At 48.6% G+C, this 24,594-nt stretch overlaps 1 protein-coding gene across 2 annotated transcripts in view; it reads right to left on the bottom strand.

Moving 5' to 3' along the window:
- The window catches only part of CDK5RAP1 (CDK5RAP1 mitochondrial tRNA methylthiotransferase), a 206,771-nt gene that overhangs the window by 154,396 nt on the left and 27,781 nt on the right, over positions 1 to 24,594 (bottom strand). For both annotated transcript variants that reach the window (XM_086932386.1, XM_086932387.1), the window contains one exon: positions 394 to 658. In XM_086932386.1, coding sequence (XP_086788512.1) covers positions 394 to 652 — 259 coding nt within the window. In that variant the 5' untranslated portion in view covers positions 653 to 658. The remainder of the gene's footprint in view (positions 1 to 393; positions 659 to 24,594) is intronic.

Raw genomic sequence — 24,594 nt, forward strand, 5'->3', positions numbered from 1 at the left:
CTGCGGTGCCAACATGCTTTTAATAGTCATTGTAGGAATACCACATTCCCCCTTCCCTTACAATCTCAACATACTATAAGATTATGTGGGTGAGGGGAATGAATAGAATTGAACCTTTTACCAAGGGAGTCAATTTATTGCCAACAAAACATTTGGGATATTCCCAGTTCAATGACTAAGTTTCCTGCTCAACTTATCTCTTTCACTCTCAAGTCGTCGCCTTGTAAGAATATCTTTACTGCTCTTGCCGCCTCTTCTGGATACACAGCCAAGGAATCACATACTTTAAAATGTAATGACTGCTCTAATAAACAAGTGGAGTATGAAGAGGTAAGCACTTCAGGGCACTTACTGAAGAAAGATTTAACCAGAAAAAAATGGAATTCAACTAACCTTGCTGGATGCCTCCTGCTGATAGAGTGGCAGGGAGATATGGAGGAGGATCTTCTATCTCAGTTGGACCCTCATTTCTTTGAAAGGAATTTTTCAAGAAGTCTTGGAAGGTGGGCCCTTCTGCAAGCTTAGATCGGAACACTGCTTCAGCATTGGACGCTCCGGTGCTTAACAGTCTGCATATTAAGTATCTTGAAGTAACAGGCCATTTGTGTTCCATCCAGAGACATGCAGTCCTCAGGCTCTTTCCAACGGACATGGCAACCTGTTTTGTTTTAAAGAGAAATGAAAATAGGTAACTAATTAGCAAAATAATTCAAAAGCAATTTGGAACATTCTCATTTAAGGCTAGTTAATTCTAAACACTTCTTTGTCCTTTTGATTACTCTTTAACAACGGATAACTTTAAGTACTATGAAAGTACAGTTACAGTTTGATATTTACATTAAGGATCATGTTCTACAGCAGCGCAAATGCCCTTTAGCAAGGCTCATACTAAAATACTGTTGCACGAGTAGCCCTGCACTAAACACCCTGCTCATAAAACTTGAGTGGAAGGCATTTCGTTTGCAACAGACATAGCCTTCAGACCCCTACCTCTTGGGTGCAAGCCAAATGATCAAACACTGAGCCACATGCTGTCAGGGGTTGAGATTTGAAATACTACCTTGAAATGTAAACCTTTTGAAAATATATTTTCTGCTCTTTTCACTGTTCTATCTTTTATTCATCTGAAAATACAACATATAGTAATATTTGGGAAACAGAGTCACATTATCCTGTCTCAAAAAGGCTTATTTTGTTAATTCAAGAAATATAAGCATGTGGGTAAGCCTGAATAGTATATGTAGCAATGGGTTTGGTCTATTTAGACTACTCAGATTTTGCACTTTTGATTACCGAGTTTTTGGACTTTTGCTGTGAGCGCGTCTCACTACCTGAGTGTAACTAACGGTCAATACATGGCAATTAAACTGCCCATGTTTAAAGCCAGTGTCTGCCTTTTCCAATAACGCCACTGCTGCGCAGCTAGGGTGAGAGGCCCTAGGCTATTTACACACAAACTTGTGTACACGTGTGTGCGCAGGCTCTGCATGAGACTACTGGCTTGTCCAGGTTGCTATCTGTGCACAGGTAGCCTGTCACAGAATGGACTCTGCAAGGATTGGTACTGATCTGGGGTAGGCCTTATATAAAGATTGGGCATTCATAGTGTGGCCTGTAGTACTTACTGGACAATCTGTGGTGTTTTCACTGCATTACACATATAGGCATACTGTATTATACATATTGGCAAAATCTGCCATAAAGAATAGTTTATTTCCTCTTAGGCCTACAGAGTCCAGCAAGGTACCAGACTGAAGTACAACATTGATGCCAAGATCGAATTTGCAGATCCCAATAACCCAAATCTTACGGGACTTCAGGATTTGTCATATTTCTGTGGCTCAAATCATAATTTGATGCAACGGTCTCCCTACTGGGCAAAGTTAACTACTCTGTTTTCCAGCAGAGGGATCAGAGGCCTCCCTACACAAAAGGTCACTCAACAATGAATGACTCAGTTTCTGGGAAAAGGAATGGATGGGGAGGAAAATCTGCATCTGATAATTAGTTTATCACACTGCATCTGGGCTAGGACTGTCTAGTTTCATTGGAACAAAGTAGGGAGCTCAGACTCTGGAGTCAAAACAGGAGGGGACGCTTTTTGAAGTTTTGGTGGGAAGGGATCAGGTGGTGGTGTCAGGTAGGAGTGGAGTGGTTACCAGAGTAAATCTTATGTTGCCATTTTGGATTCTCCCAAAATGCTGTGCAGGAGAGTTGAAACAGGGGTGAAGAGATGATGTGGCATTGTAAGTTTGGCCAGACGGGCCTAGCCCTGAAAATATTCCACAACCACTTAACCTCTGGTACAAAGGAGAGGAAGTTATGAAGACACTGGAGCTGGGATATGATATCAGCAGAAAGGATACCCACATAGAAAGAGAAGCCAGATAATGTCCTACATGGATAGACTAAGGACTGTACTCCAGCTGACCCGCAAGATTTGGATAGGTCTCTCCAGGGCCAGTGGCGCTGATCGCTTATGCCCACAGGGCACCAGTTCAGGGAAAATACCTGGATTCCACTGCCCCCAACAAGTGCCCTCTAAGATGGTTAGGAGACCATGGTTCCAGTAGGTGTTACCAGAAGGGTGTCCTGCTGGCTGTTTGCAGAGGAGCTGTGCAAGATGCAGCTCACCAACAGGAGAGGGGCACCAAGAGCCAGACACAGGAGAAGGCTGGGCCAGGGAGACAAAGTTGAGCCTCCCACAAAATGCTCCATTTTAGAGGCCAAGCGTGTTGATGAAAATGCTCCTAGTGGCTAGGCCTGGCCACCAGAAGCAAATGAGCCCAAGATGGATGAAATGGGCTAGATATGTCTTGTCTTAAAGATTTCCCTTTTCAATCTGCAAAATGTACATGTGGCACGACGCCGCATTCAGACAAAGTTTCCTTGGGCAGGGCAAGACCCCTGGGGGTGCAATGTGAATTTTACTTATTGATCCCCTTTCTGGGGAGGCCCCTTCCCTGTTCTGATTTCTGACCCCAGGGGCTGCCAAGAAATGATTGGGGGTATTTCCCACCCACTGTGTCTGGGGGTTAGGGATGTCAGAGGGGTAGGCAGGCCACACTGACCAGTGAACTCCGGGACAATACACGAGTCCCTGCCCGGAGACTGAAGCAGAAGTGGAGGGCTCCCATCACTGGGGGAGCATAACAGGAGTTGTGCACAGGGAGCTGGTGGAGGTACGCTTTCCCTGCAACCCCCAATGCATAATTCAGGATCTTGGTTCCCAGAGTGGGGCTGAGGGACCGAGAAGGTAAAAAAAAAAAAAAAAAAAGAAAAAACACACCCTGTGTGAAGTTGCTTACAAAAACAAGGAGTGCAAACCAACTCATTCATTAATTCACTGTTCTCGGCCAAGGAGCACCCCATAATGCCGCACGAGGTCTAAATGGCCAACATGTTTGCTTAGGGCACCCCAAGGAGGGGCCGGGGCACTACCAACATTGACGTAATGTGTTCCGGGGGCCGCAGGATGTGTCACAGCCCCCAAGTACAGGCTAGAGAAATTAAACACGCATCTCCTGGGGCTTTGTAATAGTGATCCCAGAATAGGCCAACCATGATTTTCAGCACTCCTAGATGCGTAGCCTTTGGGTTTTGGAGTGTGGGGACCCCTTGTGATGTTATATGGACGGCGTATAACGTGTGGCATTGCTATACATGTAGTGATGCAATGACAAAATCAGTAGGCCTGCCATACTTAAAATGATATCCCCTTACACCGTGATGTTGCTTCTGGTAGAGGTGGGCGGTATTTATTTAATATATTCCCAAGAAATTGTCTTGCAGAAAATATTTTTTTATTATGAATATTGTAATGCTTTTTAAACAATCATACTAGTTTATATCTTATCAATTACAACAAATTGATGATTACAATGCAAAAAAACAGATTTGATCTACCCTAAATACAAAACAATGTCATAATCCAAATTACCAATGAATCAACCAGTCATTAACCTTGGCCTACTTTCTCTTAGATAGGGAAGGACTTCCTTCAGGTTAGAGTAATACATCTTGCAATAGTTATATAAATATATATGGGGTCCAGACGCACTTAATAACATGCCAAGAAGTTCCTTAGAAGGTCGTATTGCATACGAGGTCCGGTTTGGGACTAGAACGTAGGTACCCAACATCTTTTTTGCCCAAACATTTAAGAGTGTGGCACTGCTATTTTGAGAAATAGGCAAGTTCTTTCTCTTTGATTGCCATATTTTCTGACCCTTCCACTAAGTAGCAATTCCCAATATTTGCATTGTTTAAGGAAAAAGAAACCTTAAAGAGCAAGAGGGTGCTGCTGAATCCCAAGAATGCATACCCAATTCAATTCTTACGGTCTGAGTCATTGCATTAGTTGGAATTTTTTAAAGTCTTAAAGATCAGACAATCCATTTTCTCCCAGATGACTCCTTGATCCAAAGATAACGGCTCCTTTCCACAAATAGCCTGGTGAATTAATTTGCTCAAGATTGAATGCTTTGAAGCATTTACTGATAAACCACCATAATGTGAGTTAAATCATTTGAGCATTAGCCGTAATCATTAAAGAGGTTTTTAAAATCTCAAAATGTCGATCCCATTTCAAATTTTCTGAAAAGTTAAGACCTAAATACTTATAAACTCCAGCATGTTCTAATGGTACAGTATTAAGGAAACATAGAAACTTCTTTGGCCTCTTGGAGAAGATCAGCGTCTTAGTCTTCTCAAAATTACCTGTGAGTCTATGGAGTTTGCAATATTCTGAAAGGGCTTTAAGTTTACGCTGCAGCCCTACAGAAGTATAATCTATTAAACCCAGATCATTTGTGTACATAAGAAACGAAACATGAGACTCTCCGATTTTGGAGAACAGATTGATTTTCGATTGTAGTGTTCTTGGAAGATAAGAAATAAAAAGACTAAATAATACGGGTGCTAAAACAAACCCCTTTCGTAAACTGTTTCGAATTGAGATTTATTTCTGACAAACTACCAACCCAGTCAAACCTGCTTACACCAAATTTCTGCGACACAGTTGTTGAATTTGAAGTAACATGGTCTGTGTGAAAATAAAACTCTAGTTTGTTCAACAATATTTCATGAACTAGGTAGAAAGTGGCCCTCAAATCCACAAAACACGAGCATAATTTGCCAACTCTCACCATGAATTTCCACGCAGCTGCCCACAACTTCAAAAAATTGTCTACTGTAAAATAGTTTTCGGGATCCCTTGTGATGCCCTGATCCCCTTGGGATTAAACTTCGGTAAAAATCCCAGATCTCAAGGTGAGAAAGAAGTATTTTTGCATAGATCTTTGAGGTAGTATTGAACAAGGAAATCAACCTATAACTTGTAGGATTACTTTCTTGTGGATACGATTAATAATGGCACCACGACCAAGAATGGGGTTTAATCCCTGAGGCAGTTATCCATTTGAAGAAGAGGTTTAATAAACTAGCTCATCGAAAAGGGTTGGCTTTAAATAGAACTGCCGGGGGCAATCTGAGCCACCCGCCCCATTCCGATGAGGAGATCAAAACAATGGTACATCTGTTGTGCATAAAATCATACAATAATCTGCCTGAAACTGTAGCAATCCAGGAGAACACTACTGCAGCATGACACTGTAATACCCAGTGACGCTGCCTGTGAAAGATGTGCCTGGCGTGACCCTGCCTGGAGCAGACTGCAAAGCAGGGGGAGCAAAACCTGGTTGCGGGCCTGGAAGCCCGGGCAGAGACCCAGTCGGATGGGAGCTGTGCTGCGCCTGGGGAATTGTTCGGCGGTGGGAACTGTGCTGCTAGCATCCCCAGCCTGGAAAACAGCTGGCCCCGGGGTGGCCGTGTTCTGTGGTGACTGGGGACCCAGCAGAGCTGCGGTGGCGGGCCAGGGGCCGGACGCTGGCGCGGCTGTACTGAGCCGCAATGCTGTATGAGGTGGGACCGGTGTGTATGTGCGCGTTCTCCCCACGCATCTGCCTGGTAGTTGGTGCCCTGAGCCTGCGCTCTCCGGCTAGGGCCTCTGTTGTACGCTACTGGCAGGTGATTCTATGTCAGGACCGGAGGCTCCGATTATGCTTCTCATTTTCTTTGCTTTATTACAGCAGCCAATAAAAACCAATCTTTTTTGTTCAACACATTACCATAAACTACAAATTCCATGAACACACTGTACTCTCTAACTATAGAGACTGTGCCTATATATTGTCCATCTGAGGCACCTACGTCCTCTTTCTTTGCTGCTGCTGCAGCCAGTTAAGTGCCTTCTACCGTACTACTTTTCTCTGTGATTAGTGGCGTATGGTTTGAGGGCACCGCTTTATCTGTTAGGCGTTGTATGAATAATCTAATGTGTTTTATTGCTGTTTAGTCTCAGCGCTCGCTTGTTGCGGCTGTTTTAAAGGCGCGTCGCACTCTGGCCGGCTCGCTACTGCCGCGTACCTGAGGCAGTGGTACTCACGGTTCAGAGCCCACCCGACTGCTTTGGCCCTGATCTCGGCGTCGTGAAGGGAGCGCGCCAGCCTCCCCGGCCGGACGCAGTGCGCCCGAGTCCATTACTGGTGGAGCGGGAGTTCGGGGGCTTGAGGACAGAAGGGTTGGATCGCGCTAGTTCCTCTCTCTGTTTTTCACGGGCGGCCATTACCGCGCATACGCGGCAGCCATTTTAGGTGTCAATTCTCTAGTCAGTTTCAATGCGATCGATACGGAGCTGATCAGAGAGGGAAACCTGTCAGATTTAAAAGTGCAGCCCATCTCTCTTTGCCCCCGCTGACGCCCAACGCTTGATTGTGCTGCGGGCTGTATAATCAGCGCATTGGCACTGCCTAGAGAGGTTTTGTGTAGGCAGGCCCTTCCTCCACTTCTGAATTTTACTTGGCTATCTAGCCTGGCTTGCCTGGGGGTTGTGTGTTTCCCCCCTTACTCCTCTGTTGTCATCTTACGTAACTGGTAGCGCTCATCCTACCATGGCAGAGTACGAATAGAGGACGACTACTATGGAGCGGAGCAGTCGAGCTCCCTAGAGGACCTTGTGGAGGCCTTGGATGCTGGGGTGCAGCATTCAGTAAATTCTGCCCTGGTGCGGTCTATTGCACCCCTTAAGCGCCATCTGAGCAAATACGCTATTCAGCAGGGTTGGATCCCAGCATCCTCCAGTCGGTCAAAAGCTAGGGGCACACAACATTCCAATCCTCATGTTGAGGACTTTGCCCGTCTATCCAAGGCCCTAGCCAACGATCAAGTGTAAGTCGCACGATCGGATCCATCAGAATCTACCCAGGGCGACCAGGGAGATACCTCCTCCACCACCAATTCTTACAAGGAGTCAGATGAAGAGGTGAGCCCTCAGTCGTCAAAAAAGCTCAGGAAGGAACACGATACCCAGCCTTCTACCCCCAAGGTCTTAGACCTTGACCGAGAGGACATCGTCCACCCAAACTCCACGGCATGGCTCCTGCCGCAAGAAGTGGCAGACTACGTGCAGTCCTATCTCCGCCGACCATTTGATAAGGATGTCAGGGCCCGACTGCGGTCAGGAGTTTCCCAGACCTGACTTGGCGGCGCGGGTCACGGAGATGCCGGAAGTAAAAAAGTACGCAAAGGACCCCCCCAAAAAAAGCATAGACCGTGCCTGGCGGTCATGCCAGGATCAATTTCTGGATCTGACGGGGTTCCGGACTAAAATCTTAGAAATGGGATATCACGCTAAAGAGTCTGGAACACCCATCAGTCCTGATGCCCTCATTGGTTGGGCGCAATTAGGCAATGCCAATTGCGCCATGTCCAACGAGAGGAGGTGGTCCATCCTCCTCAAGCTGGACCCAAAGCTACCCGAGTTATCTTCATCAGAGGCAGGACCTGTGGCTCAAGGCCTCCTCTTCGGCCAACCATTCTTGAAAGAGCTCACGAAATTCGTGGCCACTTTCAGTGGCCTGGACAAAGCGCAGGAGTCTCTTCGCTGGGTCTTCAAGCTGGTTTTCACCAGGGCCGGACAAAGTGGAGGGTGGTCGTTCGGCCGGGGGAAACAGTCAAGGCGCCCCAGGTGGTCAACAACACCACAGAGGTGGATATCAGGGCGGCTCCTCAGGCAACCCAAACTTCTACCCTCCATGGCGAGCGAGGAACCGTTTCCACAGGGGACAGTTCAGTGGCAACCACGGAAATCACCAGGACACCGGATCTACAGGTGAGGTTAATCCCACATTCGGAAGTGTTTTTGGGGTGACATTCAACTATTTCTGCATCAATGGCGCTCCCTCTAGCAAGATCCTTGGATCTTGGAGATGGTGCAAGTATACAAGCTGGGGATGTACGAAACACCTTCCCAAACTCTGCGACCTTTTCCCCTAAATTTTTCCCAACAAGATCAGACCTTTATCTTGGAAGAGACAGGCTCCCTCCTGCAGAAAGGGGCGATTGCGGTTACTCAATGTCATCCCCAGGGTTTCCTCAGCAATGTATTCCTGGTCGAGAAGAAAGGGGGAGGGTCCAGGTTGGTCCTGAATCTCAAGGAGTTCAATGGGTGGATTGTCTATCGCCATTTCAAAATTGAGGGAGTCATGGCGCTAGGGGGTGCACAGCGGAATGGCTGGGTGAGACCGCAGCTCCGCCGGGCGACCGATAACATATTGGTCTGCGATCGCCCCAGAGCCCGCAACGCCGCTATCAAAAGGTCATCCCTGGCATCTGAAACCTCCAGGATCATGATGGTCTGAAGGCCGAGGACTAAAGCTCAGTGTTCACGGGCGAAATCTACAAAAAACGGCAACGAGGTTCCGCGGCGGCTAAAATGGCGGCCACTGCGCTACACTTCGCAGTACTGTAGCCGGCAGCGCAGTGAGTACAACGCCTAAATGACACCGCCAGCGCTGCGAGTATATGAGACAGCACATATGGACTGAAGGGGTTGCGTGTGTAACTGGCCCTTAGATGTGCCCGCTTTGGCTGTGTTGCTAATCCTTTCCGTAATTGGGGCTGTGTGTAGGCAAGATGGCGGCGCCCAGCGGTCGGAGGAATGGCGTGTGAGATGGACGCTGCCCGGGGCCCGTGAGATGCTCATAGCGAGGTGGCAATGCACGAGGCAAGCCGGATCCCGGGTGCTTTATGAGCTGAGGCGGCGCATTTAAACAAAATTAATGGCTGTACGGACAACGTTCCACGCATAACTGGCAATGTCGCAAAAGGCGCGAAAAGCTTAAATGATGTCCCCGGAGCCAACCATGACCAAGTAGCATCTGAGCTTTCCCCTCGATGCCCCTGAAGAGCTCCTGGCACTACAACAACTCCTGCTGAGCTGCGACGTGGGGGCTGCGCTGCCGCTGGTGTTTGTACTGCGCTGCGAAGTGGGCTCCTATGTACAAGATCTTCTGGGCCATGTACAAATTACAGCCTTTACTCCATTGCGCTCACTGCCTTCGAACCACGACAGGATTACTTACACAGCACCATCTACCAAGACGAGGGTGGTCCAATTGAGCGTGGGCGATCCAAGTCGCGGCCCTAGTTCCCACAACTACAGTCTGTAACGGGGGTCAAGACGGCGACATCAACCAGAAGGACCAGGTCCACACCTTAAGAAGCAACACTGACGGCACCTCCGTCAGTAACAATGGTAAGACCTGACAAACAACAGCAGAAGATATCCTTTGAAGCAAAAAAGACACCTAAGATCACGGAAACGATGTCTGGAAGCGGTGCACCGGCCAAACCACCTCCCAGCAACAACATGGAGAAACTACTACTGTCCATCCAGGCGAACCTGCAAGACATTAATGGCAAACTGGACAATTTGACGTATAGGATGGATGGTATGACGGCAAAACTGGAGAAGCACGGGGAGAGGTTGGAGACGGCCGAGACACGAATTTCAGCAGTTGAAGATGAATCGCGTACCACTACCACCAAATGAACCAACATGGAGCGTGTACTTGAGGTGATAAAAGCGAAGGAGGAGGAATTGGAAGCGCGTTCTAGACGCAACAATGTGCGCATCACGGGCCTTCTGGAGATGACGAACATGGGGCGCATGGAGCAGTATATAGAGAAATTGTGCAAGGATATCTTTGGGGAGTGAAGAGAGCGCACAGGTCCCTTGCACCCCGTCCACCGCCTGGAGCGGCGCCGCGCCCCATTGTGGCAAAAATACTGAATTATCAGGACAGGGATACCATCTTGAGGCTCGCACGAGAGAAAGGAACCATCACCCACCAGGGAAATACCCTGGAATTCTACCCGGACCACACCGTTGCTGTACAGCAAGCGAGGAGGGAATTTACATCGGTGAAATCCAAGCTTCGAGACCTTCACGTTAACTATTCTATGTTATACCCTCCAGACTGCGTGTGATGTGGGAGGGCAAGGCTGTGATACTGGCGACTCCTAAAGCTGCGCAAGAGTTTGTGAAAAAAATAATGAAACAGAACAAGTCCAATGTACAAGATGGCCAGCAATTGGAATCGGACTGAGTGCATCTACGGTGTGATATGTGCCTCCCATAGGAGTATGATAAGGTTTGACGCCCCATATGTGGATCTCCACGTTCACGTTGAGTGGGGCACTGCCGGCGGGGGTATGGTACCTTACGTCAGCTTCCATCGTCTCAGTGCCAGAACGTACCCTGACTGCTAATAATTGCCAATAGCTCCGCTTTTTGACACACTTTTGTACATGGTTTCTATGGCAGAAAAGTATGTGTCCTGAGTTAGGGCCTCAGCATGGGCTTCGGTGAAGGTAAGCTACTTCATGCAATACCGAAGTGCTGCGGCTATTTCACGCTTGCCACCAATGGGACCTTTCGTCATTGCGCTGTACACACGAATTTGGACGTGCTAGCAGTAAGTGTTTAAAAACAATGCCAGTCGTAATAGACGTTAAGTTGATTGTTGCGACTCATAAACGCTATTGGTACAGATGCAATGCTGCCTTCACCAGTTACAGCTCTCATGAAGTCGGGCCGGGAGTCCCGCTTCCCAGGGGTTTTTAATTTGTCCCGATCTGGCATGTGTACTGTCACCGTGGCTTTGGCCCTTATACACCCTGTTAGACAATGTTGATTGTAACTGTGCATCACATAGTCTGTTGCTGCAATGCCACACAGGAACTAGTACTCAACGCCAAGTACACAAATGCTTTGTTGTCCTTGTTAAAATCTTTGGTGCCTTCAAACATTATGAGATGTACATGACAGTGGAAGCGATGATGGTATATCTTATTGGGGTACTGTCAGTTACACTGATTGGCGCCCCAGGGGTTACAATTCAAGAACACTGCTGTTAAATTTGCATGACTGACCTCGTTTGCTATTATTCACAGGTAGATCTGTTATGTAATGATGCAATGTAGATACTACTCGCAGGCCTTGACCATGCTTGTAATGGGCGTGGGCGGATCTGGGGCATTCAGTCATATCACGTTTGAGTCAAACTAACGTTATTAGAGTCGTCCACATCCATTAAGTTGGATGGTGAGTTGTGCCCCAAGCGGACCACCACGAGGGTGTTCCCCATAAAAGTTCCGCTCCAATGGTAGTTATGGAAAGTTCCGCTCTGTTGTCGGGACTAGTTCGGGAGGGCAAATGGCTTTGGCAGGATTGGGTTGCTGGAGTGGGTGGGGGAGGGAGGGATGGGGGTTTTGTTACTGTTCAGAGACCGAATCTTCTAGAACATGTCATTCCAATTTATGTGGTGCGACAGATAGTCACCTGGACACATGTAGATACATACATTGAAGTGCACACCGGTCCTATGCATGCTTGTATTGTGCTGCAGGTTTGGATATCCCTATCTCATCGATGACACAGAGTTAATGGCACAGGTAGTAATCACATGAATCTCCTCACATGGAATGTCAGGGGTCTCACGCAGCCCAAGAAAATTAGACGGGTATTTATTACATCTGTTTAGGTAGGCAAAGATATCGCTTAATTGCAGGAGACACACATCGCACCTAACACACATCAATTCATAGGCAAATGATGGGCTGAATGTGTATACACTGCTATTTATTCTTCTTACTCAAGAGGGGTGATGACGCTGATACGGAAGGGCATGAATTTCGCAACACAACAGGTGACACAAGACCCGAATGGTAGATATGTTATTGTGTCGGGTACTCTGCGCGGACAAAGTCTGACGTTACTTAATGTATATGGTCCGAATGTGGATGCACCCTAATTTTTTCAGGAGTTGTGGGGACATCTACAGCAGCTAACAGACACACACATCATATGTGGAGGTGACTGGAATGTGGCATTGGCGGTCGATATAGATCGTTCCTCACAATCCTCCGAACCACACAAACAGGCTAGAGCAAAACTCCTTCACATGCTGAAGGATTTGTCATTAACGGACCTATGGAGGCACAAACACCCCGATTCACCGGGTGCAACACATATCTCTGCTATTCACAACAGTTGGTCACGCCTGGACTACTGGCTAGGCACGGATAACATTACACTGTGGGCGCAGGACTTACGTGTCCTCTCTAGAACACTCTCAGACCATAACCCCATATTGTTCAAACTCACTATACCAACTTACATACCACCCCCTTTTCAATGGAGATTCAATTCACGTGCCCTAACAGATATAATTTATGCTGACACCAACACTGCGATCAAAGAATACTTTCAGATTAACGAGCCAGTGGTGGAGGATCCATGTCTCCTGTGGGAAGCCTTCAAGACTACGATACGAGGCGTGTGTATGAGCACTACAGTAGGCATACTTCGTGCTATACGGCAACAAATACAATGCTGCGAAACACGCATGAGGGATTTAGAGAGGGCTTATGAGGTCACACATGATATCACTCTTCTAGGGGAGCTACGACAGGTACACACGGAGCATCAAACATTGGTCGATGACAAGATAAAATATTTAGACAAGAAACACTCAGCTAGGTCTTATGGTGAGGGTGGCAGGCCGGGCAGAGTACTGTCGGCCAAAATATGCAAAGGTAGAGGTCATGCAGCCATTCTACGTATTAAATCGGAGGATGGTGCGCTCCAGGCACAAGCCACTGACATTCTGAACTGCTTTGTTGACACTTGCGGGGCATTATAGAGATCACAACCAATTGCATCGGAAGAGGAAATTGGCAGCTATTTAAGGGATGTGGCAATAGCGTGGCTATCGGATGGTCATAGGGAATATTTAGCGGCACCCATAACGGTAGAGGAAGTCACAGATGTGATTAAATCACTGCTGAATGGGAAGGCACCAAGCCCGGATGGGTACACAAACAAATTCTATAAACAATACGCGGATATACTAGCCCCTCACCTGGTGGGAATGTACGGAGCTGCATTCGATCAAGCGGAGCTACCCCCAACACTCAGGGAAGCAGTAATAATTGCCCTTTTGGAACCCTCTAAAGACCCAGACCTATGCGACTCCTACAAGCCGTTGTCACTGATCAAGGTCGATTCCAAAATACTTGCGAAAATTCTGGCGGTGCGGCTCACACCACTAATGACAAATCTGGTACTACCTGACCAGGCGGGGTTTGTTCCAACAAGGTCCATGTCCCATAACACCAGGACACTATTTGCCTTGTCCCAGTATCTTCAGCCCACTACGAAGGCGGTAGCGGTGATACTCGATGCCGCCAAGGCTTTCGATTCTATCGAGTGGAGCTACCCGATTGCTATTTTACACCGCATGGGATTCCCCAAAAGGTTTGTTCAATGGGTATCCTTAATTTACACCAATCCGTGTGCCAGGGTCCGGGTGAACGGGTACTTATCCGATAGCTTTACTTTAGAATGCGGCACTAGGCAGGGATGCCCACTATCTCCCCTCCTATTCGCCCTAGGCCTTGAACCTTTGGCCTGCTTGATCCGCCAGAGTTACAAGTCGTCTGCCCTGCAATTCCCTTCCAGACCACTGCATATATCTCTGTACGCAGATGATATGTTGCTCTACGTTTGTGACCCTGCTGAACATTTGAATCAGCTGCTGAGAGAATATATCAAATTCGGTGGCCACTCAGGTTTGGCCATAAACTGGTCAAAATCCTACATCATCCCTCTGACTGACACGACGACTCCCCCTGGACACCGAGTATCCATTAGAATGGCAAACCGATACGATACGGTATTTAGGGGTGCTATATCATAGAGACCCCGAGGTAGTGATCCGCTCGAATTATGGGTTAACGATCTCCAAATTGGAAGACAAAGTGAGACGCTGGATACAGCTACCGTTGTCCTTAGCGGATCGTATCGCGATCGTGAATTTAATATGCTGCCTAAACTCCTATACCTTTTTAATAATATCCCAATCACCCCTCCCGGGGAAGTATTCCGTCGCATTAAATCACTCATACTACAGCTCATATGGGCGGGCAAACAAGCTCGCATAGACCTCCAAACATTGACACTCCCATATGCCAGGGGAGGACTCAGGGTGCCGGATTTTAAATTATACTATTTATGCGCACAGGCCAAGTACGCTGCCTACTGGTATCACGTAGTACCATACCTCACTCACGGCGATTGAAGAAGGGGACGCGAAACCTATCCCACTGTCAGCTATTCTATCACACAAAAGGCAGCCCCTGCATGCTCAGGACAATAACACGATAGACACCACAGTAAAGGCATGGCGTGCACTTGGACAACTGGCACATAAGACCCCCATCTACGCACCGGACATGCCTTTACATAATCATCATGCTCTGTCAGTCACGGGCGAAAAAGTGGGTATGTCATTACTGCAGCAGGTGGGCATAGAGCGGATGGGAGATCTGTTCAGGGATGGCAAATTTATAGATAATGCGGACTTGACATACATTCAAAACAAATCACAGATGTTCTGTTTCACACATTACAGGCTGAAACGGGCCTTGATGGAGCTATATCCCACCTTTCCTAACGAGCCAGAAAGTCTTTACACACTACAGCTGATTATTACTATTCAAGATCTATCGCACCTAGTGTCAAGGCTGTACACCATAGCGCAGGCAGAAATACCACACACCACTGAGAGGGCTAAATCCAGGTGGGACTCGGTGCTGGAAGATCCACTAACAGAACAGGAATGGCACCAGACGTGCGCATTAATACAAATTCTTACTCCTAATGGCAATCTCAAAATCATACATTACAAGTTCCTTCACCAGGCATACTACACACCAGCATGTATGTGTAAATACGGTCTGCAGGATGAAGACCGGTGTAAACGATGTGATACGGAAGGCGCAGACTTTGCACATTTAGCTTGGTTCTGCTCAAGAGTCCGTGAATACTGGTGCGATGTCACTGCAACACTGTCTGCTATGATTGGGGTTGAGATAGATTGCACGATCCGTACCTGCTTGCTGGGCATTGTACCACATATTAAATCCACCAAACGTAAGTTCTGTGCGGTTTCATTATTACTTGCCAAGAGACAAATTTCGCAATGCTGGCACAGTACCAAGGTGCCAACCACATCCAGGTGGTTACAAGACATGTCCAGCTGCAGGGATAAACTCCTGACATATGAGGAAGAACTACCGTGGCGATCTAGGCCAAAAGATTTCTGGGGATGCCTTACTGAATATATGCGCAAGTTGGAGGCTGCTGCGAATGAATGATTTAAGATCTTGTTTCAAAATGTACAGGTTTATATCACTACGGCTGGGTGACGGTTGGCGTTGTATGCAGGGACATATTATGATGCATTCAGAATTTACGGAATTGACTGCTAGTTTGTGATGGTCTCATACCCTGGTTTATGAGTTAATTTATGTTTAATATTGTAAACCAACAAAAACTTAAAAACAAGACATAATTTATTTGCATTACGCCGCCGGACCTTGTGTTGCCGGCTACAAGGCTGTGTAAAGTCACTCTTGCACTGTGTTATTTAAGTCAATGCAGCCGGCCCCCGGGTTGTAGGCTCCTGGCTGTGTAACCTTCTCCTGTTATAATAAAGGTCTTACAAAAAAAAAATTTGAGGGCGTCCACCTGCTACGTGATCTTCTGCAAGAAGGGGATTGGATGGTCCGGTTGGACCTGAAGGACGCGTATCTGTCCATCCCCATCTACGCCCGCATTGTCGTTTCCTTCAGTTTCTCTGGCACAGCGTCTATTACCAATACACCGTCCTTCCCATCTGACTTTCGTCAGCACCCTGGTGCTTCACGAAACTCATCCGTCCGGTGGTAGAGTCCCTGCGGGAGCGAGGGGTGTGCCTGATCGTCTATTTAGACCACATCATTATGATGGCGCAGTTTCCTCAGCTGGCGGTTACTCATCTGGATTGGTCCATCCAGCTTCTTCAGAGCCTCGGATTCGTAGTGAACTCACAGAAATCGGTCTTGACCCCTGCACAATCCATATAGTTCCTGGGCTTTCAAGTAGATTCCCGCAGCTGTCAGCTTCTTTTTTCCCTCCTACAAGATCAGATCGATTAAGAGAGAATTGAAGTTGACTGTGAGCAAGCAGATTGTGTCCTTGAGGTCCATTGCCCGAGTAGTGGGGTTGCTGGCCTTGTCGATCCAAGCCATCTTCCCGGGGCCCCTTCGTTATCGCGCACCCCAACGTCTGATGATCCAGCATCTCCGCAAAGGCCTCGGTTATGCCGAACAGATTCCTCTTTCAAAGGACGCGAGGTGGGAGCAGTTGTGGTGGTTACAGCACATGGAGTCGTAGAATGGGGGAGCAATCTTCGGCTCGAAACCAGAGGTAGTGATCGAATCGGACGCCAGGCGCTGGGGCTGGGGTGCCCATTGCAGTCCAATCTCAACGGGGGGCGATGGTCTCCGGAGGAGCTTTCTCTCCATATCAACTGCCTGGAGTTACTGGCATGTCCGTTCGCCATCCGCAGTCTTTCCCCACAGAAAACAGACTGCTGCACCCTGTTGCCCACCTGGACCTGTTCCTGAACGGTCGCTCCCTCCCTCCCTCCCTCCCTCGCTGGTCTCACGCACTGTGGGCGCTGCAGTTCTAACTTGGGTATTGTTAATTGCGCTGTGAAAGCTTCTGAAAGTAACTGACGCTGTGTTTATTTCCCAAGAGCTTCCGATATCGACTCACGCTGTGCTTGTGTGCTGACGCTGTGTTTATTTCCCAAAAGCTTCCGATATTGACTCACGCTGTGCTTGTGTGCTGACGCTGTGTTTATTTCCCAAAAGCTTACGTTATTGACTCACGCTGTGCTTGTGTGCTGACGCTGTGTTTATTTCCCAAGAGCGTCTGACATTGACTAGCGCTGTGCGTGATCACCAAAAGCTGAGGGCTTCTGGAATTGACTAGCGCTGTGTTCTTTAACTGTGTTCTCCCTGTGTATCGCTGCGTTAGCCCGCTTGACAGCTCGTTCTTTGAGAGGTTGTTAACCGACCTGCTGGTCCATTTGCTGCCCCTGCCTCACTTTCACTTTGACCCTCCATTTTCTTTGTTGCAGTTCCCTGGCCCGCCCCTCCTCCCCGCTACCGCCTCCCAGCTGCTGACCCTCCCACGCTCCGCCCCCTTCAACATCCATTTATGACCAATGCCTCCACGCGCTACGGCCGCGCCGAAGGTGCGCCAAAGGTAAGCCCGTCTACGCCCGTCCGCGCCTGGACCGCGCCCAGCGCCAGACCCCCTGGCCCTCGCATTGCCCAGCCCTCCCGCATTACTTACGATGCCACCACCCTCCTAGCCCTTAACCCTGGCCGCTCCCCCATCTGCGTCCAAGCCGCTCCTGGACACACCCATGGACCCTTTTCATGCTACTCCTGCAAGTTCGACGGCACCAAGAACAACTCCTCATCTACGAACATACAACAGATATCCGATCCCAACCACTTACAATGCATCCTGCTCAACACCCGCTCGGTCCACAGACACGCCATTGACCTATGGAATCTACTCGACACCAGCTCTCCGGACGTCGCCTTCCTAACAGAAACATGGATGAATGCCTCGTCAGCCCCAGACATCACCATGGCCATCCCGGAAGGCTATAAGATCATTCGCAAGGACCGTACCGGCCACACAGGAGGAGGCATCGCTATTGTCCATAAGAAATCCATCCGCATCTCAACCAGCTCAGACGTCAATCTCGCCAACTCTGAACACCTTCACTTCCAGATCCACATCGACCCCAAGACCACACTCAGAGGCACCCTCCTTTACAGGCCACCAGGACCCCGCGCACAATTTAGTGAAGACATCACGGACTTCATCACTCCACACGCGCTCCCCTCCGAGGACTACATCCTTTTGGGAGACCTCAACTTTCACCTTGAAAAGAACAACGACCGCAACACCACCACCCTTTTGGACAACCTCGCAAACCTTGGACTTAAACAACTTGTCACTACCCCCACCCACATCGCAGGTCACACACTCGACCCTATCTTCACCTCCAGCAAGCATGTTTCCTTCAGCCACACCACAGCTCTCCTTTGGACTGACCACAGCTGCGTTCACTTCACCTACAACAAGCCCACATCCAACAACCACCCCCAACCCACTCTGCAAAGAAACTGGAACAAAATCACCATCGACCAGATCTCCTCATCACTTCTTCAAAAGCCCCCCGCCCACTCCTCAAACCCAGACCAAGCAGCCACCAACTTCACCCAATGGTTATCCAACAGCGCCGACATCCTAGCACCACTGAAAATACGACAAATCAAACTAGGCAGCAAAAAGGCCTCCTGGTTCAACGATGACCTTAAGAAATCCAAGAAACTCTGTCGCTCCCTCGAGAAGGCCTGGAAAAAAGACCCAACCACCAGCACCAAGGACGCCTTCAAAAACGCCACCCGCATACACCACCAACTAATCCGAAATGCCAAGAAAGCAGCCTTCAAGGACCGTCTAGATAACAACGCCCACAACAGCAAGGAATTATTCAACATCGTCAAGGAATTTACCAACCCCTCAGCCAACTCCAACGACATCACCCCCTCTCAAGCCCTCTGCGACTCCCTAGCCTCATTCTTCCACAACAAAATTGCAGACATCCACAACAGCTTCGACAACCAACCCGGAGACCAACCCACCCAATCCCCTGCAGGACCCCCACCCCCCTGAACATCCTCAATGACTGGAAGCCAATCTCCACTGAGGACACCATCCGTCTGATGAACTCTATCCACTCAGGATCCCCCACAGACCCTTGCCCTCACCACATCTTTAACAAAGCAGACTCCATTTTTGCACCGCACCTCCGAGACGTCATCAACTGCTCCCTCAACTCCGCAACCTTCCCGGAAAGCTGGAAACATGCCGAACTCAGCGCCCTCCTGAAGAAAGCCACAGCTGACCCCACCGAACTCAAAAACTATCGCCCTATCTCACTCCTTCCATTCCCAGCCAAAGTCATCGAGAAAGCTGTCAACAACCAGCTCGCCGCATTCCTCGAAACTAACAATTCCCTCGACTCCTCACAGTCCGGCTTCCGAGCCAAGCACAGCACCGAAACCCGCCTCATCGCAGCAACAGACGACATTCGAACTCTACTGGACAATGGAGACACAGTCGCCCTCATCCTCCTCGACCTCTCCGCAGCCTTCGACACAGTCTGCCATAGCACCCTTCTACAGCGCCTCAAAAACATCGGAATCCAAGGAAAAGTACTGGAATGGATCACCTCGTTCCTCTCCGGAAGAACCCAGAGAGTCCGCCTTCCACCATTCAAGTCAGAGGCCACTGAAGTCATCTGCGGCGTACCTCAAGGGTCCTCACTCAGTCCCACCCTCTTCAACGTTTACATGAGCTCCCTCGCGGCCATCGCACGCCAACATAACCTCAACATCATCTCCTACGCCGACGACCCTCAACTGATCCTATCACTCACCAGAGACCCTAACACGGCCAAAACCAACCTACACGAAGGAATGAAAGAAGTAGCCGAATGGATGAAGCACAGCCGTCTGAAACTGAACTCAGACAAAACAGAAGTCCTCATCTTAGGTACCTCCCCCTCCGCCTGGGACGACTCTTGGTGGCCAGAGGCCCTTGGAAAAGCACCCATCCCGACGGACCACGCACGGAACCTGGGCGTCATCCTGGATTCCTCACTCTCGATGAACAGACAAGTCAACGCCGTTTCTTCATCTTGCTTCAACATTCTTCGCATGCTCAAAAAAACTTTTCGCTGGATCCCTACCGAAACTAGAAAAACAGTCACCCACGCTCTGGTCACAAGCCGACTGGACTACGGAAACACCCTCTACGCCGGCACCACCGCAAAACTGCAGAAAAAACTACAACGCATCCAGAACGCCTCAGCCAGGCTCATATTAGACATCCCGCGTAAAGAACACATCTCCGATCACCTGAAAAACCTCCACTGGCTCCCCGTCAATAAGAGGATCACTTTCCGGCTCCTAACCCACGCACACAAAGCACTCTACGAAATCGGACCCGAATGCCTCAACACATGACTATCCTTCTACACCCCCCCCCCCCCGCCAGCTACGATCCTCCAACCAAGCCCTTGCCACTGTACCTCGCATCAACAAAACCACCATGGGAGGTAGATCCTTCTCCTACCTAGCAGCTAAAACTTGGAACTCACTTCCCACTCACCTTCGCCTTTCTCAGAACCACCTAGAATTCAGAAAGCAACTCAAAACGTGGATATTCGACAAGTAACTCTCCACCCTTCTTCTAGCGCCTTGAGACCCTCTGGGTATGTAGCGCGCTATATAAATCTTTTGACTTAACTTGACTTGACTTGTTGCGGATGAGTAACGTATTGGCGGTGTGGTACGTGAACCAGCTCGGGGGTACGAGGTCCCGTATTCTGGCGAAAATTGCCAAGGATTTTGGCATAATAGTCTACAACACAGACTGTCGGTGGTGGCGGAATACCTTCCGGGACGCTAGAACGAGGTTGCCGACTGCCACTCCCGTTATCTACGGGATTACAGCGATTGGCGGTTACAACTTCCAGTCTTCCGGATGCTGAACATCTTATGGGGTCCTTGTCAGGTGTATCTATTTGCGTCACGTCTGAACAAACAGCTCCCGGAGTTTTACAGCTGGCGTCCAGACCTGGAGGCTCTGGCCTTAGTCATGATCACCAGGGTCCTGGCCCAGACCAGGTGGCAGCGGGCGGAGTTCGTGTTAGTAACCCCTCTGTGGAGAGCACAGGCATGGTTCCCGATGGTGTTGGGCATGTTTTGAGCTGTACCAGTACTCCTCCCCAAGAGATGGAATCTGTTGCTGGATCCTCCCAAGACGCGGGTCAGTGGCCACTCGTGGCATGACGAGTTTCAGGGACAGATGGCACGCCCCAGGCCTTTCGGCGGACGCTTCTGAGTTCATCAACCAGGCATGGTCAGATAATACCCAAAAGCGGTATTCATCAGCATGGAACAAGTGGCATAGCTGGTGTGTTCAACGGGACGTCGATCCAGCTACAGCTGATGTCTCCATGGTCATGAATTTCCTGGCTTCCTTAGCTTCCTCAGGTTCGGCTTATAGGACAGTGAACAATTTTCGGTCTGCGATTTTGGCAGGACATTCTCAACTTCATGGCAAACCAGTTGGGGAGCATCCCTTGGTTTGTAAACTGCTAAGAGGCATTAGGATGTTCAGGCCATCATGCCCCAAATATTCTTTCCTGTGGGATGTGTCAATAGTTCTCCAGTTCTTAGAAGCTTGGCCGGCGAACATGTATTTATCACAGAAGCAGTTTTCAGCCAAGCTCGCTACGCTCTAATGCATAGTTTCTTGCAGACGAGTTTCCGACATCAGAGCTTTAGATCTGGCTGGTCGTCGGATCTCTCCAGAAGGAGTCACTTTTGTTATTTCTAGACGCACCAAGTGCCACTCTACTTCAGTGTCTTATCCATTGTTTCCAGATAACCCAAACTTATGTGTGGTACAATGTTTAAAGGCGTACGAGGTAAGTACCTTTGAGTTTCGTTCTGATATGCAAGACCCATTGTTTATTGCGTTGCAGAAACCTTTCAGGCCAGTGACTCCAGCTACCTTAGCAAGGTGGGTACACTGGCTCATGAGTGAAGCAGGCATTGATATATCTAAATTTGGATCACATTCTGTTCGAGGCGCAATGGCGTCTTAATCCTTTTCATTGGGAGTAAGCCTTGCTGACATCATGAATAGGGCTGATTGGTCCACGTAATCTACATTTAAATCTTTCCATTACAAGCCTATTGGGTATGTTGCATCGGTGGTGGTGGCTCAGCTTTGAACAAGCATAATCTGAGCCTCCGGTCCGGACATAGAATTAAAAATTTGCTAACATTCGTGACAAGAATTTTCAATTCTATTAAGTACTATGGAGGCGAGGATTATATGACATTCTCATGGCATTATATTGCATGATTCCTGTTTTTCCCCGCCCTTGTTTTATGATTTGCTGTTGGCATATAGTTGTGGGACGATTGTTATTATGCAATTCTCTCTTTTGGTTCCAGATTCAAATGGCAAGTGAGAATCACATTTGTGGGATTCTTGTTCCGCGGAGATTGATCTCCCTCTACGATGTTGGTGTTTTCTTCACGTGGTTTGCCAAGCACGGGCTGGTCCTGCAAGCCTGAAGTTTTCCTGTTGGTTCTTCAGATTATCTGGTTCTTCTGCAAGTTTCGCATCAGAGACGGCATGCAATAAGTTGAAGATGTTGGACTTATCTGTTACAGTTTCGCAAAGAAAGAGGACGTAGGTGCCTCAGATGGACATTATATAGGCACAGTCTCTATGGTTAGAGAGTACAGTGTGTGTGTGTTCATGGGATTAGTAGTTTATGGTAATGTGTTGAATAAAAAAGATTGTTTTTTATTGGCTGCTGTAATAAAGCAAAGAAAATGAGAAGCATAATCCTCTCCTCCGTTGTCCTTAATAGAATTGAAAATTCTTGGCACGAATGTTAGCAATTTTTTTATCCACCTGGGTCTCGCTGCTGTTGCAAACTAGGTGGAGCCGGCCACAGAGGGGTCTGGGGCCAGTTCATGGGTGCGCCCTGGTCCAAACCCCCAGTGTGCCACTGAGTCAATCAAGAAGCGCGGGGGCTCCGAGAAATGGCTGCTTCTGGATCTACATACACAGCTTAATGTTGCTAGGCACTGTAAATCCGATCTGGGTGCGTTGATTATTGCATTGAAAACAGTGATCTCCTGAAGTGGCCAATTGCTCCTTGATTCTTTAGCGAGGTAGGGTGAGAAGCAGGCCGATAGTCTGGAACAGCTGCCATAGCGACTTTGCTCTAAGTCACACAGTGCTTGGAGGACATAGTGGATATTTTGTGAGGCTGCCGTTGGACCAGATCTAAGCGGTGCACTCTTTGCTTCCATTCCCGCTTGAATTACCTGATATTTGACTGCTGTGCCTACCGGGTGCAGCGCTGACCCTGCATGTGCCCCCCGCGGAGGAGAGAAGTTAGGGAGTGGCAGGACTCCATCATATCCTGTTTCATCATAACAGTCATTTTCTTTCTCCATTTGGGGGCTAATCATAAAAATTCGACTTGGGTTAAAGTTAAGCCTCCATGTTTTTTTAGAACAGGAGCTTAAACAAACATGGCAAAGCCAATAGATCTTGCCTATGCAAGAGCTATTGGCTTTGACAACGTGTTTTAGCCATATTGTACACCAATGTGGCTGCAGTTCACTAAAAGTTAGTTGGGTTCAGGTATGGTGGGGTGGATTAGAATGGAGTGGGGTGGAGCGGGCTGGGGTTGGATTGGGCTGGGTGTATTAGAGTAGGATAGATTGGAGTGGTGTACATTTGGGTGGAGTGGAGTAGAGTGCGATAGACTGGGGTAGAGTGGGGTAGATTATAGTGGGGTACACTGGAGTCGAGTGGGGTGTTGATTTAAATAGAGCAGAGTGGGGTGAAGTGAAGTGTGGTAGATTGGAGTGGGTAGATTGGCGTGGAGTGCACTAAGGTAGATTGGGGTAAAGTGGAGTGCGGTTGATTGTGGTGGAGTGGGGTCGAGTGGGGTAGAGTGGGATTGGGTGCGGTACAGAGGGGTGGAGTAGAGTGGGGATGAGTAGAGGGGCAGATTGGGGTAGATTTGAGTAGAGTAGGTTGGGGTAGACTGGGTAGGGGTAGAGTGTAGTGGGGTAGAGTGTAGTGGGGTAGAGTGGGCTAGATTGTGAAAGGCATGAGGTAGATTGGAGTAGAGTACAGGAGGGTAGAATGTAGTGGGGTAGACTGCAGTGGAGTAGATTGTAGCGTGGCAGAATGGAGCGGACAGGAGTGGGGTATATGGGAGAGTGGAGTAGGGGAGAGTTGAGTAATTGGGGTAAAGTGGAGAGTGATAGATTGGAGTGGGGTAAAATGGGGTAGATTGGAGTGGTGTCAATTGGGGCAGAGTGAAGTTTGGTGGAGTGGGGGTAGGGTGGGGCAAATTGGGGTAGACTGGAGTGGTGTTGATTGTGGTAGAGAGGAGTGGGGTAGATTGGGGTAAAGTGGAGTCGGGTAGATTGTAGTGGAGTGGGGTAGATTGGGATAGAGCGGGGTAGATTGGAGTGAAGTGAGGTAGATTGGAATGAGGCAGATTAAGATAGACTGGAGTGGGGTAGATTGGGGTAGAGTGGGGAAGGGTATTTTGAGGCAGAGTAAAGTAGGGTAGATTGGGGTTGGATTGAGTGGGGTAGAGCGGGGCACATCTAAAGAAATGGTTACGAATCCCACAGAATGTCCCTGCAGAAATAGCACGT

The sequence above is a fragment of the Lissotriton vulgaris genome, chromosome 7 (genome assembly GCF_964263255.1).
Source record: "Lissotriton vulgaris chromosome 7, aLisVul1.2, whole genome shotgun sequence".
Taxonomy (NCBI): domain Eukaryota; kingdom Metazoa; phylum Chordata; class Amphibia; order Caudata; family Salamandridae; genus Lissotriton; species Lissotriton vulgaris.